Below are 20,635 nucleotides of genomic sequence, written 5' to 3' on the forward strand. Positions count from 1 at the left end.
TGGTTGCAGAGTGGACGCTGGAGCCCTGTGGGCCCTCACCGAGCTGCCCCGGTTCCCTGGTTGCAGAGTGGACGCTGGGGCCCTGTGGGCCCTCACCGAGCTGCCCCGGTTCCCTGGTTGCAGAGTGGACGCTGGGGCCCTGTGGGCCCTCACCGAGCTGCCCCGGTTCCCTGGTTGCAGAGTGGACGCTGGGGCCCTGTGGGCCCTCACCGAGCTGCCCCGGTTCCCTGGTTGCAGAGTGGACGCTGGGGCCCTGTGGGCCCTCACCGAGCTGCCCCGGTTCCCTGGTTGCAGAGTGGACGCTGGGGCCCTGTGGGCCCTCACCGAGCTGCCCCGGTTCCCTGGTTGTAGAGTGGACGCTGGGGCCCTGTGGGCCCTCACCGAGCTGCCCGGTTCCCTGGTTGCAGAGTGGACACTGGGGCCCTGTGGGCCCAGGCCCGGCCCCCACACCCGCCTCCTGTCACCCACCTCCAGCAGAGCTCCACCATGTGTCCCCCCCCACAGCCTCTGCTGCCCTAAAGGGGCCGGGAACATGCTGGCACATGGCTGGTCCCAGCAAACATGGCTGAGAGGGTGGCTGGCCAGGAACATGGCCCCCGTGCCCACCGCTGACCCACCCCTTACTCCCTTTATCCACTTATGTGGCTAAGCAACCCCCTCCAACTGCTCCTCACCCACACCTTATTCTCTTTCAGGTGGGACGCCCCGTACCTTCTCTCCCTTTTGGGGTACTAGGTTCGGATGTCTCCGCAGGGCCGGCACCACCTCCAAAAGGCCAGGGCCCTCCCTCGGGAAGTGCTCAAGGGCGGCACTCGGCTCACCCTTGCTCAGGGCGCTGGGCGGCCCGCGGCACTCAGACAAGGCCAATATGTGGTGGCTCTCATCACACACCATCTGCAGCAAAGCCTGCAAGGGGACAAGCATTTCAGAAAGAGGGAAAACCAGCATGAAGCTACTCATCCACCCAGTCCCCTGCCCACCACCCATGAATGCTCACCAGGGCGGCCTGCACAGCACTCCCATGACCTCTGAACCAAAGACCGAGTTCTGCGGTTCTGTAACATTCTGAACTGTCCCTCCCCTACAACCTTCAGAGGCTGCTAGGAAACCAGTTTGAAAGAGAATTTCTGGGTCGGCTACTCCAAGGACGGCCATCCCACCAGTGCCTGCACGGTGGACACCATCCCTAGCACCCCTTCCTTAAGCTTGGGCGGGGCGCAGGGCAGGGCCTCAGGCCAACTTCCGAGGCCAGGTCATCAAGAGCCTTGCGATTCCCTGGCCCTCCTGGGACTGCACCTGCCATGCTCCAAGAAGGCTGCAGGGAACCGCACAGGAGGCCTGTGCATCCTTGGGGGTGAGGCGCCTGCACACTCCAGTGCCTACAGTGGGGCCCAGACACGGGGAGCAGAGGGACGGTTGCCCTGACAAGTCCCTGCACGCAGGGTCTGTGAGCACTGGAACGGGTCCTTCACGGCACTGGGACACTGGGACACGCACACTGGCCACCTGTCTTCTGCCCGAAGACACAGACAGTGGAAGAAAGTGGCTTCCCCAGAACTATCCAAGGGGGCAGGACCGATACAGGGTCCAAAGTAACCATCACGGGCCTCACTCCACACAAAGATTCATTCAAAGGGCATGTTATGTTTCAATCTCTGGGGAAAAAAGACTAATAGATGCCTCAAACAGGAAGTATAAAAGCAGCAACAAAGGGGTTGGCTCGGTCAGTTCAGTGTCCGACTCCTGATTTCGGCTCAGTTCATGATCTCAGGGTCCCAGGATCAAGTCCTATGTCGGGCTCCGGGCTCAGTGGGGAGTCGGCTTGAGATTCTCTCTCCTTCTGCCCCTCCCCGCACTAGCATGCACGCACTCTCTCAGATAAATCTTAAAAAAAAAGTTCAACACCCAAAAAACAACCCAGTTAAGAAATGGACAGAAGGCATGAACAGACGCTTTTCTGAAAAAGATATCCAGATGGTCAACAGACACATGAAAAAATGCTCAACATCACTCGGCATCAGGGAAATCCAAATCAAAACCTCAATGAGATACCACCTCACACCAGTCAGAATGGCTAACAAGTCAGGAAACAACAGATGTTGGCGGGGATGCGGAGAAAGGGGAACCCTCTGTCGGTGGGAATGCAAGCTGGTGCAGCCACTCTGGAAAACAGTATGGAGGTTCCTCAAACAGTTGAAAATAGAGCTACCCTACGACCCAGCAATTGCACTACTGGGTATTTACCCCAAAGATACAAATGTAGGGATCCGAAGGGGTACGTGCACCCCGATGTTTATAGCAGCAATGTCCACAATAGCCAAACTGTGGAAAGAGCCCAGATGTCCTCGACAGATGAACGGATAAAGAAGATGTGGTCCATATATACAATGCAATGTTACTCAGCCATCAGAAAGGATGAAATCTTACCATTTGCAATGACGTGGATGGAACTAGAGGGTATTATGCTAAGCGAAATAAGTCAATCAGGGAAAGACAATTGTCGTATGATCTCACTGATATGCAGAATATAAGAAACAAAACAGAGGATCATAGGAGAAGGAAGGGAAAAATAAAACAAGATGAAATCAGAGAGGGAGACAAACCATGAGAGACTCTTAATCATAGGAAACAAACTGAGGGTTGCTGGAGGGGAGGGGGGAGGGGGATGGGGTAACCGGGTGACGGGCATTAGGGAGGGCATGTGAGGTAATGAGCACTGGGTGTTGTACGTAACTCATGAATCACTGACCTCTACCTCTGAAACTAAGACTAATACTATATGTTAACTAAAATTTAAATTTAAAAGATGATTATTTTATTTTTAATGTCTTTTTCACCACCTACAGTGGGAAAGTTGACATGTATAAACACATCATGACTTTTAAAAATAAGTAAGTAAATGTTTGGTAAAATTCCTCTGGGAGGTGGGAGAGTAGCAATGAAGAGGCTTATGACAGAGCACAATTAGCTAACTAGAAGTAGGTTTTGCTAGGATTCTAATGATGTGACCCAGAAAAGTGGAATACTAACAAAAAGTGCTAAAGGCCCAACTACACATTATGTTTATTTTAAAAACACTTCATTTGGGGGCGCCTGGGTGGCTCAGTCAGTTAAGCATCTGCCTTTGGCTCAGGTCATGATCCTGGAGTCCCGGGATCGAGTCCCGCATCGGGCTCCCTGCTCAGCGGGGAGTCTGCTTCTCCCTCTGACCCTCTTCCCTCTCGCGCTATCTCTCATTCTCTCTCTCTCAAATAAATAAAATCTTTAAAAAAAAAAAACAAAACACTTCATTTGGGGGCGCCTGGGTGGCTCAGTCAGTTAAGCGTCTGCCTTCGGCTCAGGTCATGATCCCAGGGTCCTGGGATTGAGTCCCGCATTGGGCTCCCTGCTCCCTCTGCCCCTCCCCACCCTGCTCATGCGCACGCTCTCTTACAAATAAATAAATCAATCTTGTAGAATCGTTTTATTTCAACGGTGCCATAACCGCGATGTAAGCAGAACGCACCTACGGGGGGCAGAGCATAACCTACAAACTTGTCAAGTCACCAAGCTGTCTGTGCACCTGGAACTAGTAGAACGCTGGTGTCAACGATACTCAAAAAAAAAAGTTTCCTTTGGAAATGCCTTCAGTCTCACAACAGTGACACATCATTTACTCACTCAGCCAAGTCTGTGTCAGTGGTCTGACACTGAAAGGGTTTGCTAAACCGGCGAGAGAAAACAGAACTTACGGAAAGTGCCACAGACAGTCTGCCCGGGTGACGGAGGCGCTAACTAACCTCACTGTGGGGTAACTGCACCTTGAACTTACGGTCACGCATCAATTAAAACTAGAACAAAGTTGTTTTAAAAGTCTGCTCCAAGTTAAACCGCCGCATGCTGACCATGGCTTCCCTCTTCCCTCCTCTGGCAAGGACTTGCCTCTGAGCCCCAAGCACCAAATTCTTCCGGTGTGACTGTGAGTGGGCGACAAGGACTCAGCTCTGTGGCCAGGTGGGCAGTACGAGGGGGTCCTCGGGGAGGCGCCTGCAGGGCCAGCACAGGGGCGGCGGGCAGCTCACACAGCGGGCCAGGCTGTCTGCTCTGTGGCTCGGTCCCCTGCAGGCGCCTGGCGGAGGGCGGCCCAGTAGTGAGCACATGCCACACTCGTCTTAGGAGAGGCCAAAGGTCAATCTCCAGGACCAAACAGAGGGTCGTGCGTTCTGATACCTGAACTCAAGTCAGGAAGACCGACCCCAATTACAGCACCTGCACCTGCAGGCCCACTGTGCGCTGTGTGGCAGCAGGTGCGGGAAGAGCTGGTCCTCCTCCGGGGACCCCAGTGCCCAAGGCTCCCGCAGCCCCACCAGCCCGCCATGCCAGGCCCTCACCTGGGACACCCATCCCCACGCACCCCAGGACAGCAGCCATATCCTTCCGGAAGCACTCACACGAGACGCGAGTCCAAGCCCAGCTAGAACCGACGCAGGGGTCTGTGCGGGGTGATGCACGCAACCCAACGCCACGCGCCCTCCCGGCAACCATAGCAGCTGTAGATGGAGGCACACGGCCACTGCACACCTCACCTTCACTTGTTTCGGATGCACTTCTTTCTCCTCCATGGCTTCCACCGGCCATCGGAACCTTGCAGAGGTGGGAGGAGGCACCGGAGGGCTAGCGGTGGGAGTTTCACGTCTCCCCGAGTCTTGGTTTACTATCTTTGCAAACCCCGAGGCGTCACCTAAAAACACAGCGAAAAGTCAGGGTCCGGACCACAATCCTCTGCAGAGCGGCATTCCTGGGGGAGGGCCCGGGGGGGAGGGGCACCCAGCGAGAGCCAGGGGTGTGGTCAGACCCCGGCTTCCTGGATGCTGCATGAGGCCCCAAAACACCCAGGAGGGCTACAGCCAGGGCTCCCCTCCCTGAAGACATCAACAAACCACCGAAGAAGACAAAGACAGTTTTACAATTCCGTAAGATGACATAACTACACACATTAAGAAAAAGCATATTTTGCATGTTTGGTATGTGAATACCCATGATTCCAACATGAACCTTATGGGATCTCAGGTCATTTGTAAACAGATGCAAAAGTGGGTTTCCTCATCCCCCAAAGACAGGACACCCAAGCCCGCAGGGCTCACACAGGAAGTGCCTGGGCAGACCAACGTGTGCGGGGCCTGCATCTCCACACCCAAGAAGGGATGGAGACAGGGCAGGGCCCCCACCGCATGCAGAGAGAGGAAGGGGACAGACGATGCACGGTGCCAACTGCAGGGCCGTGTGCAGGCAGCAGGTCGAGCAGCAAGCATCTGGCCGGGAAAAGGTGAACACACCTGATGGGGGGTGGGTTGGAGACAAGCTCTGAGACCAGCCAGGCTGGACTGGAGAGACCTCAAAAGTCTAGGGTTTGAGACACCAGAAACCCCTCACGGGAGGGCCTCAAAAAGGAATTCCAAACCTCTCTGAAGTACGTGGTGCGTCCCTTGCAGCCCACAGCCAATGCCCAGTGGCTTGGAAAACAGAGGGAGGCAGCCAGGGAAAAGCAGGATCAGCCTTTGGGGCTGCTCCACTCACCGGCCCCGAGCGCGGGTGGGAATGGGGGCTCAGAGACCCTGGCACGGTGCCTCCCAGCACAGACCTTCCAGCAAGTTGCTGAGACCACCCTAAGGAGTCTAGGTTCTTAAACTTGCCAAGGAATGCGCAAAAGAAGCATGAAACAGGGACTCAGAGACCGCTGGGGGAGATACAATAAAGGCAGCAAACACAAAAAAACTTCAGAAAAAACATAGTATCTTCAGAGAAATAAGTCTCATTCGTGGAACAAGGAAGTTTCAAGAGAAAGGAACAGAGAATAAGAAGAGCTCTTAGAAGTTAAGACACAGCAGAAATAAAAACATTCACTTCCAAGCTTAAGAACTAATTTCTTAAAAGGTTCTTTAACAAATAAGAACAAAAGTACAAAGAAATGGAAACAGACAAAGTGAGAAAGTAAGAAAATCAGTCCAGTGATTAACAGGAAGTACAGCAAAGTGAGAGGCAGGGGGCAGTACCCCCAGGAACAGTGAAGACCTATTCAGGATGAAGGACATGCCCAGGAGCATGGCGTCATGTGGCGGCCGCGGTGCTCCGTGACACCAGGCTCTGGGACAGTGGTCAGATGCTCTGGAGTCTGCAGGAATGTGACTTCTCCCCTGCGAGTCTGCACCAAGCCCAAACCATCACCAAACATCAGGAAAATGCAGAAGTTCTTAGGAAACCCACCTCACAGGTGCGTTTTCTGCAAATGCTTCTAGAGAACACTACTTAAAATAAGGCCCACAAAGGAGGGACAAGGGGTCTGGCCCAGAAAGCGGAGACCGCGTGTTCAGAAGGTGGCATGGGCAGCGCACACCCATGCTTGTGGACAGTGTGGTGGGCAGCGTGGGCAGGGCCGTGACGGAGAACGGGAGGGAGGCCATGAGAAAGGGAAGCCAGCTGTCTGGGAGAGGACGCTCAGTCCCAGAGGCTCTGTGGGCACCTGACAGGTCCACTCAAGACACAAACACGCTGTGGGGAGGGGAAGGAACAGGACAGCGGCCCCCGGAGGGTGGGGGGGGGTGAGAAACGGGCAGCCAGAACTGGTGGGGGGGGAGGGTGAGAAACGGGCAGCCAGAACTGGTGGGGGGGGAGGGTGGGAAACGGGCAGCCAGAACTGGTGGGGGGGGAGGGTGAGAAACGGGCAGCCAGAACTGGTGGGGGGGGAGGGTGAGAAACGGGCAGCCAGAACTGGTGGGGGGGGAGGGTGGGAAACGGGCAGCCAGAACTGGTGGGGGGGGAGGGTGAGAAACGGGCAGCCAGAACTGGTGGGGGGGGAGGGTGGGAAACGGGCAGCCAGAACTGGTGGGGGGGGAGGGTGGGAAACGGGCAGCCAGAACTGGTGGGGGGGGAGGGTGGGAAACGGGCAGCCAGAACTGGTGGGGGGGGAGGGTGGGAAACGGGCAGCCAGAACTGGTGGGGGGGGAGGGTGAGAAACGGGCAGCCAGAACTGGTGGGGGGGGAGGGTGAGAAACGGGCAGCCAGAACTGCTGTAATTAGCAAACGTGACCTCGCAATAAGTTCTGGAACGGAAGTCTCAAGATTAAATGTGGGTGTCCTCAGGGAACGGTGGTTTGGAGCGGGGGCAGCTGGAAGGCACCTTGCAGAACAGCTCGATTCTCACACCAGGCACTTACACATGGAGTAACTCAAAACTAAAATTAAAACGCTGCTGGCCCCACTCAGTACAAGCCGAAATGCCAGTGAACTTTACCTCACTGTGGTCTAGTTTTCAAAAGCACTGAACTGAGTCAATGATGACTTTTTTTTAAAAAGTCAAAACATCTCAACAGGTGATTAACTTGTAAAAATCCAACAATTACAGAAGAACAAGGTTAGAAGGTCACGGTTTGGCAACCATTCTAATGATGATCCGGGCAACAATCACTCCTGGAGGCTAATGTGAGTGGGTCTGAGTCTGAGAAACAAGAACCACAGGCATGGTCTCGTAACCCCTGCCCAACACCAAGCAATCGAAAAGGAGAAATCAGAACAGAACCCGGCACACACCAGTGCCAAGGGGTCCAAGCAGGACACTGCAAGCCCTGTGCCGTGATGCCCTGGGAAGACCATGGCATTGATGCGGGACACCAATGCTAACGACACTGCTCCAGATACCCAAACGAGATGCAGAACTGCTGGAAAGGTGAGGGGCTCCCTCTCGGGACCCGCACAGCACAGCCTCCCTCCCACACTGCAGTGCCCAGCAGCAAGGGACATCTGAATGCCTTGTACCAGCGCAGTACCCCCTCCCGTGAAGAGTGCCAATGGGACAAGTGGCAAAATCTAAGGAAGGTCTGTAGTTGAGAGGCTGCCGTGCGCCACGGCAGACATCCGGGTGCTGAGTGCAGGGTCTGAAGGTGCACAACTGAGTTTTCCAGAGTAACATGACCTCAGGCCTTCAGGTGCCACTCAGCACAGAGAGGAGATGGAGCCGGGCACAGCCAGGGTGTACCAGCAAACGCCAACCTGGGGGCCGTCCATGCTGTCCTGGTCCCTGAAACCTTAAGAGGTAAAAAAAAAAAAAAAAAAAAAGACTGACTCACTGTTTTCACTTCCATTGTTCTTTCCTTCAAACCCGAGAGGAGAGGATCTGGGCTTTTCTTGAGCATCAAGAGATGTTACAATAAAGTCTTCAACATCTTTCTCCTGTTCAAACAGGCAAGTTTTTAAATGGTCATAAAATAACCACCAATCACATCAGGGAGCTGAACTAGCCAGACAGAAAATTTCTAAGGCCTGAACTTATCATTTTCCCACACAGAACCCAAACAAGAGTGTTTCAAACCTGAAATCATGTGCTTCTAAGAATTTAAACAAACCCATCCACGGTTCTCTAGGATAAAGAAGTCACCAGCAAATATGTCAGATTAAAAAAAATCTGTGGTAGCATGACGGGGACATGGGTATCTTAAATATCATGTTCCCTGAGACTTTTTATTTTCTCTAACCCAGGATATGCAAAATCTCAACATTATTCTGTAAGAAAAGATACAGTCTAACTCAAAAATAATTTTTTTAAATTAATTAGCATTATATGTAGAACCTATTCAATATGAACTACAACTGAAAACAAATCTAGAAAACACACTCTAGACAAAGAACCTGAATGAAAACTACACACGAAGGCGGGTTTGTGCCTGTGCTTCTCGAGTCAGCGCTAGTGAGCGCACAGAGGCTTGGCCTGAGTATCTGAGTGGGACTGGTGCGTCGCACATATTTTTAGGGATAACTGAAGTCCTCTAATTATTCGTATTACAATGGACTGGGGTTGGTGCTGCAGAAAACGGACTGTCCCTACACATGGCTGACTGGGGGCTGTCAGGTACGCGCCCACACCGGGCCACCAGCCCCACCAGCAGATGAACCAACAATGGTTGCAATTATGATCCTGCAGGCGCTGCAGACACATTCCCATGGGGACTCTCTGGGGCCCTGGGCACCCACAGACAGCAAACCAGGGCAGCACCCAGGGACCACTTACCACAGCCATCCGCTGCACATGTTGGTCAGCGGAGGGAGCTCTGTCTACAGCCAATGGAGACTCTGCCCACCTGGAGGCCTTTCCTGCTGCTGAGCCGCCCAGGGACCAAAGCAGCTCCAAATGGTCAGCCTGGACCGAGGCACCGGTCCTGTCCTGCAGGGAGGCGTCCAAGCTCAGGGCATCCGAGCACGGCGTCAGGGGCAGGCTGGACACGGGCTCAAGGGTCGAGTCCTTCCTGACAACCTCCGGGGAGCTCCAGGAGGACAGATCCACTGCCCTGAGTGCGTTCTTCAAAGGCCCGGGCCCCTCAATATGGGTTAGGTCATGGCAGCCAGCGTGGAAGCCTGCTTGTAAACAAAGTGATCCGTCCTGCAAATCAACCTGATCTTCCATGGCAACATTTGACATTTCATTTTTTATCAGTGGATCCTGATTTCCACTAAGGTCAATTAGATCACACATGGTTTTGTCGCTATGAAACGCATCCACAAGAGTCGATTTGCCAGTTTCTTCACCGTCACTAGAACTATCACTCGAACTATTTTCTAAAGCATGTGAAGATGCCACCAGCTGCTGATGTTTGAAATCCTCTGTCTCGATGTTCTCCAAGTTCACAGAATACATCAGACGGTTCAACTTTTCTTGAAGCTCTCTCACCTGACTTATGAGACCAACTTTCTGCAGCTGACAATCTTCCAGTAGTTTTTCCTTATTCTGCACGTAAAAAGGAACATGCATAAAGTAAAATAATTGAATTACGCATAGTCACGTCTGTCTGTCTGGTATTTATAAGCCAATTTCAGAGGCTGTCTGAGCAGTTAAGAATGAGCCTCCATGAGGAGCCCCTGGGTGGAGATTTTAAGCTTTTTCAATTCCATGAAAGACAGACTCACAGCTGAGAGCCCCTTGCCTACACGGTGACCGCTGCAGAGGACTCTGGGAAGGAGGCAGAGCAGGAAGCACCAGGAACCTGTCTCCCACCTGGGCACCAACTGCACTGGCAGAACCGTGCCTACCCTATAAAACTCTGGAGTCTGTCCAGGGCTTGCAACTTCCCGGGGGGGCGTGGACTTGGGGGTAAACTGCAGTCAATCTGGATCACTTTCAGCTCCTCACACTAGAGCAGTTACTCATCCCTGGACCCCCAGCCCCTTGGCAGGTTGGTGTGCACCCTTTCCTGGAGCATCTTGCACATGATGTGTGCGAGCCACAGTGGGCAAAAGGGGCTGTCCCACAAATACTGGGCACCTGTGCTCTGACTGCCGCTCCGGACCACGGAGGAGCAAAGAGGTGTGAGGCCATTGTTGCGGCCCCTCCCCCTCTGGCTGAAGTGACCTCCGGGGGGTTTAAAGGGCCAGTGCCCTTTTTCCCACCACAGCATTCTTCTTTTTGTGGAGAACTTAAAAAACCAGAACATTCAAAAACAACTGCATATATAGAGGAAATGAGAAAGTGACTGTGAGTGCCCAGGTAAAGGTGCAGACTAAGAAAACATGTGAGAACACCTGAAGCTGATACTTCAAGCTGATCCTCAGCATAGAGACAATTAAAAAAAAAAAAAAAAAAGGAAATATAACAAAAAACAGCAAGCTATGAGGAAGAAGGAGATTCAGATTTCCAAACTGACATTATTAGACTCAAATGTTCAGTGTTCAAAATCAAACCAGAAGAAAAAGTACCCCAAGGCATACAAGGAAACAGGAAAGTATGGCCCATTCAAAGGAAAAAGGCAAATCCAAAGGAACTGTCCCTGAAAAAGACCCAATGTCAGATCTACTAGTCAAAGATGTTACAACAATGGTCTTAAAGACATTCGAGGAACTAAAGGAAGAGGTGGAGGTCAAGAAAATGATGTGTGAACAAAGTAGAAATATCCATGGAGACAAAGACAATCTAAGGAAACCAAAAAGAAACTGTGGAGCTGAAAAGTACAATAATTGAAATAAAAAATTCACTAAAGGGATTCAAAGGCAGATTTGAGAAGGAGAAAGAATAAACTGAACTTAAAGACAGAATAATGGAAATGATCATGTCTGAGGGAAAAAAAAAAAGAGACTGACAAAAGTGAATTCAGACTACGGGACCCGTGGGACACCAGCAAAGAGACCATCATACGCATTGTGGGAGTCCCAGAAGAAGAGAGAAAGGCAGCTGAGAAATTATTTGAGGACTTAATGACTGAAAACGTCCCAGAACTGGTGAAAGACACAAATATAAACATCCAAGAAACTCAACAAATCCCAAAAAAGATGAACTCAGACACACACCAAGATACATTATAATCAAATGTATAAAAGCTGAAGGCTCTAAGTGACTTGTCACATACAAGGACCCTCACAACATCACCAGCAGATTTCTCTTCAGAAACTGGAGGCCAGAGAACAGAGAGTCAGTATATTCAAAGTGCTAAAAGAAAAAAACAGTCAACTAAAAATCCAATATCCATCAAAACTGTCCTTTAAGAGTGAAGAAAAAATTAAGATATTCCCAGATAAATAAAAGCTAAAGAAGTTTGTGACCACTATACCTGCCCTGCAAGAAACGCTCAAGGGAGTCCTGCAGGGTGTAATAAAAGGTCGCTAGATGGTAACTCAAGGTCACATGGCAAAATAAAGATCTCAGTGAAGGTAGGTGCATGCACAATAAGAAAAGCCAGTGCATTAGATTGTACACCTGAAACTAACAGAACACTGTAGGTTAAAACACTTGAATTTTTTAAAAAGTCTGTGCTGTTACAACAGTGGCGTGCAACTCCACATTTTGTTTTCATCATGATTTAAAAGACACACTTTTTAAAAATAGTCTAAAAGTTAGTTTGTTAACTTTAGTTTGTAACTCCATATTTTTTCTATATAACAAATTAATGGATTTAAACCAATTATTAGTTTTAGGTTTTGAGGCACAAAAGTATAAAAATGTGCTTGTGACATCAAAAACCAAAAGGGGTAGGGGAGAGCTGTAAAGGAACAGTTTTCATAGTTAAGCTGGTATAAATTCAAACCACAGTGTTGTAATTCTGGACGCTAAATGTAATCCCTAACATAACCACACACACAAAAAATAGCTATAGTATATACACAAAGAGAAATGAGAAGGGAATTTAAACATTTCAGTATAAAATGTCAACTAAGCACAAGAGAATACAGTAATGCAGGAAATTAGAACAAAAAAAACTGTAAGGCATATAGGAAACAAAGAGCAAAATGACAAAAATATATGCCTCCTTATCTGTACTTTTAATGTAAATGGATTAATCTTTCCCATCAAAGACGGAGAATGGCAGAATGGATAAAAACACATGATCCTGGGGCGCCTGGGGGGCTCAGTCTGTTCAGCATCTGACTCTTGATTTCAGCTCAGGTCATGATCTCAGGGTTGTGGGATCGAAAGCCCCACTTCAGGCTCCTGCTCAGTGGGGAGTCTGCTTCACTCTCTGCCTCTTCCCCCCCCACTTCATGCTCACATGCTCTCTCTCTCTCAAATAAATTAATAAACCGTTAAAAGAAAAAAAAGCAGAGGAATGCCTCCTGACTCATGGTATGAGTCCAGCAGTACCTTGATACTAAAGCTAGAAAAAGACACTACAAAAATGAAAACCGTAGACCAATATCCCCTATGAACATTGATGCAAAAATTCTAAAATACTAGCAAACTGAATTCAATACCATATTAAAAGGATTATACACTCTAACCAAGTGGCGTTTATTCCTGGAATGCAAAGATAGTTCAACATAGGAAAACCAATCTACATAATACACCACATTAGCAAAATGAAGGAGAAAAAAATCACATGACTGTCTCAACTGGTACAGAAAATGCATCTGACAAAGTTCAACACCCTTTCATTATAAAGACATTCAACATACTAAAAGAAAACTACCTTAACATATAAAACCCGTACATGAAAAACATACAGTGTACATCATACTCAGTGGTGATGGACTGAAAAGATTTTCCTCTAACACCAGGAACAAAGCAAGAATGCCTGCTTTCACCACTTCTCTTCAACACAGTACTGGAAGTTCTAGCCAGAGCAAGAAAAAGAAATAAAATGTGTCTCAACTGGAAAGGAAGAAGTAAAATTATCTACGTTCCAAGATAATATGATTGTATATGTGTGAAACAAAGATTCCACTAAAAAAAAAAAAACCTGTTAGAATTAATAAATCAATTCAGCAAAGTCACAGGATACAAAGTCAACATATAAAAATCAGTTGCATTTCTACCCACCAACAATGAGCAATCGGAAAAAGAAATGAAGAAAACAATTCCATTACGATAGCAACAAAAAAGAAGAAAATGATTAAGAATTCACTGTACCAAGGAGATGAAAGTTTTGTACAATGAAACTATAAAACGTTGCTGAGACAAATTAGGGAAGACAAATAAATGGAAGCATATTTCACATTTATGGATTGAAAGACCTAATACTGCTAAGATGTACAGATTCAATACAATCTCTATCAAAATTCTAAGGACGTTTTTTGCAGAAACAGAAAAACCTACCCTAAAATTCAAAGAGTCAAAACAATCTTGAAAAAGAACAAAACTGGAGAACTCATAACTATTTGATGTCAAAACTTATAATCAAGCTCCAGTAATCAAAACAGTGTGGTACTGGTGGGTGGCTCAGGCTGTTAAGCAGCTGCCTTTGGCTCAGGTCATGATCCTGGAGTCCCAGGATCAAGCCCCATGTCAGGCTCCCTACTCAGTCGGGAGTCTGCTTCCCCCTCTGTCTCTGTCCTCCCTCTGGCTTGTGCTCTCTCACCTGCTCACTCTCTCTAATAAATAAAATCTTAAAAAAAAGTTAAGATGTGGGGCACCTGGCTGACTCAGTGGGTGGAGTGTGCGACTCCTGATCTTGGGGTTGTGAGCTCAAGCCCTACGTTGGGTGTAGAGATCACTTAACAAAAAAATAAATTTTTTTTTTTTTTAAAGATTTTTCCATTTGAGAGAGAGAGAGAGAGAGAGGAAAAAAGCATGCATGAGTGGGAGGGGCAGAGGGATAGGAAGAGAGAATCCCAAACAGACTCTGCACTGAGTGTGGAGCCTGACACTGGGCTTGATCTCACCACCCTGAGATCACAACCTGAGCTGAAACCAAGACTCAGAAGCTCAACCGACTGTGCCATCCAAGCGCCCCAAAAATAAAATCTTTTTTAAAAAAAAAAAGTGGTTAAAATATAACTCTTAGATTATATATATTTTACCACATGCACAAAAAAAGGCAACTATCATTTCTGTGGTAATTTACTGAGAACATAAGCATTTTTTTTTTTAAAGGGAAAAAGGGCCTGGAAGAGTCTATATGCAAACATTGAAAAATATAAAATTGTGGGGCACCTGGCTGGCTTAGTTGGAAGAGCGTGTGACTCTTGATCTTAGGATCACAAGTTCAAGCCACACATTGAGTGTAGAGATCACTTAAATAAAAACGAAAAAAAAAAAATCGTGATTTATGGAATGAATCTGCAATTTCCTTATCAGTGTATAACTTCTAAGAATTTGGCAATCAGCTCATAATCACAAGGTTTCTCTTAAGAATTCAAACAAATGTTCTTATCCCAAGGGCAGTGAGAGAAGTTTGCTGCAGTTAGAAAGTCCTCTCCAAATAGAATTAAATGTCCTGTGGGGATTTGATAAACCTATAAAACCAGACTCAGGCATCTTCTATCAAAACTGCAGGCACGGTCCACGCACCCGCTCTGAAACCGCCTGTAGAATTCAGAGCCTTCTCATTTTACAACAGGAATGTGGTGCGTACGGCACATCACAGGAGAGCTCCCAGGAAGGGAGAACTGGACTGTCCTGCCAAACCGTGCAGTGTCTACAGCAGCAGAGTCACACTGGAGGCTCAAGAGAACTGTAGATCGAAGCACACTTTGCCACTGCACTTAGGAAACCCTCCAAACCAGCCACTTTAGATTTTCAGAACATCCCGACCCTGCAACACTTGATGTGGCCGATGTGCAGCGTTCCCAACCCAGGAGAAGAAAAGCCAGCTCTCCTGCTGCTGCCTTCCTGGTGATCAGAATTTTCAAACTGCTGCATTCCAGATTATTGTGCTCTTCTCTGCTGGGAGCACAAGTCAAAACATGCAGGAAAACCCTGAGGTTCAAAAAATACCATGAGCCTTTCAAAGTAACAGATGCTGGTGATAAAGGCCTTGAGCCACAGCGCAGCTGTGTGGGCAACTTGTCCTTGCATGAAAACCCTAGAGACAGGCCTTAGAGCCCTGTTAAATCCTACCTGTATCATTACCAGAGAGAAGTAACCAATTGCTCATTTTCCCCAGGCTGAAAAGACCATGGGAAATGTGCATTTCTAGAGAACACCTAAATAAAACGTGTAGGACATTTCAGAACAGATCCGAAGAGACGACTATAGGAACACGACAGAGCTGCTGTCTGAGGTAACATGCATGTCACCTCTGCAAAAATGTCAGTGATGTCTCTGCCCACACAGCAGCACGGGCCATGTGCCCAAGTACCTTCATCCTTCCTGGCACTTTGCCATGGTCCTCTGTTCTCAAGGGCATCTTGTTCTTCACCGAGAGCAGCTCAGACTCCATCACGTTGTCTTGTTCGTGCAGACCCGGGTGGTTTAACGACACCGGGGCTTCAGCAGGCTGCAGATCATCATTCACTGCCCTCTACAGTAAGCGGAGAAAACAACAACAGTGCTCGTGAAGATAAAGCTGAAGGCACCAGAGCTCAGTCCCTGGGCTGCCTCGGACTCCCCAGGGCTCTGGAACTGGACCCCGAGGCAACGTCCCCATTTCCTACATCATGAAGAACATCAGATCAGAGCTGTGCCCAAAGTCCTGCTGCCTGCTCACTGCCACTGCAGGTGAGGATGAGCTCCTAGCCTGGGGCTACCAGGACACAGCACCAGCTGGGCCACCCCACAAAGCACAGGCCAAAAGGAGCTGCTGACAGCCTGGACATGGCACAGGGCAGCAGGCAGCGAACCCCAACTTCTACTCAAAACCAAAGTGCAGCATGTCCCAAAATGAAATGAGCTTACCATGTTTTACACAGGAAATCAGTGTTAAAAAAATAGAGCAACTGGTTAGAACTCAGAAAGGAAAATCCAGGGAGCCTGTGTAACACAAAGCCATCTCCATATCTCCATCTCATCCAATGTTCCCAATCACAGGACTCTGAAAACCTTAATTAAATAACTTACAACGACAGTCAGTCTAAAGCTGTATGAAACAGTGAAATCCCTGGTGCGATTTCACCATGTACACAACGTTCTGAGACTTAAGGTTCTATGGACCCTGAATGCACCCAGGAGCCACGAGCTTCAGGTTCATCTCTACCGCATCAGGAGCCTCCCCACGGAAACTGCATCCCCTGCTGCCTACCACAGAAAGGACACGCTTTCAAATTTAAAAAGAAAAGAGGAGGAACAGTAAGTTCTCCTTGAGAGAACCTCCACCCCCCTGGTCTAGCCATAGTGCTCGGCCACTCGTAGCCTGGGTCAGGGCCTCTTACGGGGTCTCCCAGCACGCCACAGCTCCCTATGCACAGACGCTTCACCTCCAGCAAACCAGCAAGAGGGGGCCTCTGACATGGCCATGGGGGCCTGCTGGCCGCATCCTGCTGCGACTCTTCGTCACATGCGGCCTCCTCAGCCCTGGGGCCCCATCCCTGGGAGCTACCCTCCACGCGAGAGTGCAGGCGGGCCCCACACGCCTGCCGCTTGCCCAGCCGCTTCTGGCAGCTCAGGAACTGCTGGTTCCGCACCTGCAGCTGGCTGCTGAGGTGGACACACTGCGCTCGGAGCCCCTGCAGCTCTGGGGGCTCATGCTCAGCGGCCAGGGCAAGGCAGAAGTGGGAGAAGGCCATCACGACGGTCTCCAGCTCAGCGGAGTGGGCCGATTTCTGCTGCTTCATCGCAACGATTGCTAAGTCCCTTTCTGCGACCTTGGCCTCCTTTGCCTGCAGGGCAGCTTTGAAGGCCTGGATCTGGGAGACCAAGCCCTGGACCTCAGCCTCCTGGAGGGCCGCGCTGCCCTCCAGCTTGGCCCGCTGCCTCATGGTGGCCTCCTCTGCAGCCCACAAACACTGTGGCAGGGCCTCCAGGGGGAGCCGCTGACCCGACACCCCTGCCGCTGCCCGTGCCTCAGGCCCCACGGCGGGGTCACCCAGCAGCCCGCTAACCTCGGCCCCGTGCACCGCGGGCCCCCCGCACGAGAGCTCTCTCTGCAGCCTCTCGATGACTTCGTGGAGCTGCTCCACCTCCTCTGCCTTCTCTCTCTGCAGGCGTTGCTGGTTGTCTCGCAAGTTCTCAATGATGGATCTCAGCTCCTCGATCTCTGAGCTTCTGTCACACGGGACCTGAGGAAAAAGCACATTCAGACGCGAAAAACATGTTTCACCTTCAGAACGTCCTTCCTCCAGTTTGCCAGGACTTCACAGCTGTGGGAACGTTTACTTCTTGGAAACACCCAAATGCTGCCCCCCAGCTCCATCAGACACGTCAAACTGCTCACAAGGTCACACAGCTGCTGCGTCACCACCTGCTCGGACACCTGGTTATAGCTGTGTGTCCACCGCGGGCGGGGCAGCGCAAACTGGCTGCTTCCCCACGGCACCTCCGCACGAAGGCCGCCATCTTTAGAACGTATGCTTCCTTAATGCTAAACAGGATAAATTACAGATAGAAATTACTAACAGGAGATTTTAGGGGTCATTCCAACACTAGAATAAGAGTGAAGTAAGGAAATCGGGCTCGGGACCGAGCCAGGCGCACACGCGGGGCCGCCCCTGCTCCGGCCGGGCACTGTAACACCCCAGACCTCGGAGCGTGCCATCACTCGTGCCACTGAATGCATCCTCAACAATTTTAAGGTAAGAACTGTTGTTATACATACTTTAAAGATAACACAATTGAAACTCAGATGTTAAATATCCAGTAAAGACTTCAAAGACAGAAAACGGAAAATCAGACTGAAATGGTTATCGACAGGGCTCCAAACTCCATTCTCTTAAGACTACCACTAACAGGGACAAACCCATTTACATTCCACTTAACAATCCTCAGCCAATTTCTTACAGTCCAATGTTCACTTCCCAAAAATTGAGGGTTTCTAACAATTCTTGGTTTCACTAGTACCACTTAACGCCCTTCAATTCAAAATCAAATCTGGCCAATACTGAAAGCAAAAGTAAGAAAACAGGTGAATTTTTGGTTGTGACTCAGATGGCATCAGCGGGGTACTGCACACATCTAGGTGCTGTGTTGTGAACGGGACAGTTAGCAAAGGGAACTCTGGCGGGGGCGGTGAGCCCCTCGGCCAGCCTGTGTTTGCCCTGCATGCACGGACGACGGCTGGGACTCTCCAGAGTGACTCTGCACTCACTGCACTAAGGACACGGGATGAAAAAGCACGCACTACAAACCAGCCACAATCACGACACAAACATAAACCCAGCATGGGAAGGTCTCTGATGGTCCTCCGGGTTACAGGGCAGATGGGGCAGGCGAGGCCGGCAAGGGGCAACACCGGTTGCCCGAAAAAGGAAGACCACGCGAGCTGGGAACTGAGAACACGGGTGGACATGCAGGCCAAGAGCACGCACGTGTGGTCCCCCTCTGGCTGAGGTGGTTCCTTACAACGCGGGACGCTGTGGAGGTGACGAGGCCTGAGTGCCAGCCACCCCCAGGGTGGCCAGCAGGGGTGCACGCGACCCAGCGGCAGCGTAGCAGGGGGGCAGCTGTCCCTCAGCGAGCGCAATTCGGTGCAGAACCATGGTCTGGAGCATCCAGCCCCGGAAAGGCCTACCTCACTGAGAGCACCACCTCCCATCCCAGCCAGCTGCACCTCGAGCTGTTCGCTCACACACATGATCTCCTTTTCTCTGTTTTGCAGAAACGCCTATGGAAATACAATAACCACGCCAACAAAATGGGGCTGTGGGGGCAGCCCCTGATCTGGCAGACGGGAAGCATCCCAACAAGCCACAGTTTTAAAGACTAACACTCAATCTGGAAACAGTTTCCCATTTACTACTGACTAGGGAGGGAGTCCCACCAGGAAGACGCCTGCTGCCTGGGGTTGGCCTAAAACCCTGTTTTCACTGAGGTCACACACACACAGCCTGGGAGGGTCCACATGAACCCCACGCCCTGAGTGTCTTCCAGAGCCTTCAGTTCACGCACCAACAGCTGCCAAGGTGCCACAGGCGAAGGCTCGGCACTAAGGCCGTTTCTTTACAACTTGTTTCTCCACTAAAGCACATTAAGATAACAGATTTAAAAACAGAGTTTTGGGGGGTCACCTGGGCAGTTCAGTCTGTTAAGCACCCGACTCTTGATTTCAGCTGTCATGGTCTTGGGGTCGTGAGACTGAGCCCCTTGTCGGGCTCTGCGCTCATCAGGAGTCTGCTCAATTCTCTCCTTCTGCCCCCCACACCCACTCTACGATCAATCGATCTCTTTTTCATCCTGCTCTTACCAAAGATTAACAATGAGCAGGTATTAAATAAAAGTCACCTCTTCTAGATCGGGGTACCCTTTAAGGACCCAAATTAGGTCAAAGGTGACAATTTATTTCCTCTTCACAGTTCCTGCCATCAGAGGGCTGCGTCTCTCCTCCAGTGAGTCCCACAAGCGTCCTCTACGCCCGGGCTCCCACAGCCACAAGCAGGATGCGGAGGATGGTGCCCGAGGGACGCAGCATCAGGGCGGCTCTGGGCTCCGCCCTGCGCTACACCTTCCAAAGCCGCCCCAGCTGCCGACCTCTGAACAGAAGGCAGGCACCTCCCGAAACGGTGGCGGAGGGCCATCTCCACGACATCTGCGCCGCGACCCACGGCCCCCAGGGCCGGCTGTAGCATGGACGTAACCAACATGAACTCAGGTGTCTGGGTGGGTCTCCCCAGTTTACCTTCAAGCTGGCGTTCTCCTCTTGAAGTTCCCGCACTCTGACAGCAGCACGGCGGCTCTCTGCGTCTAATTTCAAGTTCAGATGCAGCACTTCGTTGCTCTTACTTACTAAGTCATCTTTAATCTTTCCTAATTGTTCTTTTAAGTCCAAAACCTTTCATTGAAACAGAAAATATTAAAGATTATCTAATATCCTAAATCTCTCAATAATTATATTACTTTAAAACATTTAAAAGTACAGGTCATGAAGAGTTATTCACGTTTTGTAACTGTTAAAATCACGAAGTGTAGTATACGGCAGGCACAGACCACCTCCCAGATCAGGTGGGTGTCCTGCACTCACCAGCAGCCCGAGCAGATGGAGCCCTCAGAGCCCCCGACACTTACCTCGCTGTCCCGCTGCTGGAGCACCTTCTGCGCCGCCTCCAGCAGGGCTTCCGGGCCCTCAGGACAGCTGCCTGCAGGAGGCACAGGGCATCTGCCCTCATTGAGTTTAGACTGCAGTGTGGACACCAGCAGCAAGTTACTCATCTGCTGCTCCCGTAATACCTCTTTATCCTGACGGAAAAGAAAAAGGGGGGGGGCGGAATTTAATTTAGTTAAGTATTTTAGGAATCGGGGGCCTCAAACTGTGATGTGAGTGCACAGTGTCCTCAGATCCTCCTGGCGCTCAGCCGAGCATGCCTGTGCACGCCAGAC

General features: G+C 50.2%; 1 protein-coding gene across 5 annotated transcripts in view; it reads right to left on the reverse strand.

Annotated features, from left to right (window-relative positions):
- The window catches only part of PCNT (pericentrin), a 126,302-nt gene that overhangs the window by 24,155 nt on the left and 81,512 nt on the right, over positions 1-20,635 (reverse strand). For 4 of the 5 annotated variants that reach the window (XM_028094745.2, XM_028094746.2, XM_028094747.2 and 1 more), the window contains exons 26-33: positions 20,324-20,494; positions 19,938-20,090; positions 17,209-17,385; positions 15,531-15,692; positions 9,041-9,754; positions 8,103-8,205; positions 4,566-4,720; positions 712-906 (exon numbers count right to left, since the gene is read on the reverse strand). In XM_028094745.2, the coding sequence (XP_027950546.2) occupies positions 712-906; positions 4,566-4,720; positions 8,103-8,205; positions 9,041-9,754; positions 15,531-15,692; positions 17,209-17,385; positions 19,938-20,090; positions 20,324-20,494 (1,830 nt within the window). Of the gene's footprint in view, positions 1-711; positions 907-4,565; positions 4,721-8,102; positions 8,206-9,040; positions 9,755-15,530; positions 15,693-16,706; positions 17,014-17,208; positions 17,386-19,937; positions 20,091-20,323; positions 20,495-20,635 lie in introns of all 5 variants that reach the window. The other variant, XM_088023586.1, reaches the window with a different exon arrangement.

Source organism: Eumetopias jubatus, unplaced genomic scaffold, assembly GCF_037043125.1.
Source record: "Eumetopias jubatus isolate StellerSeaLion01/CBP00866 unplaced genomic scaffold, mEumJub1_p1.0 scaffold_1, whole genome shotgun sequence".
Lineage (NCBI taxonomy): Eukaryota > Metazoa > Chordata > Mammalia > Carnivora > Otariidae > Eumetopias > Eumetopias jubatus.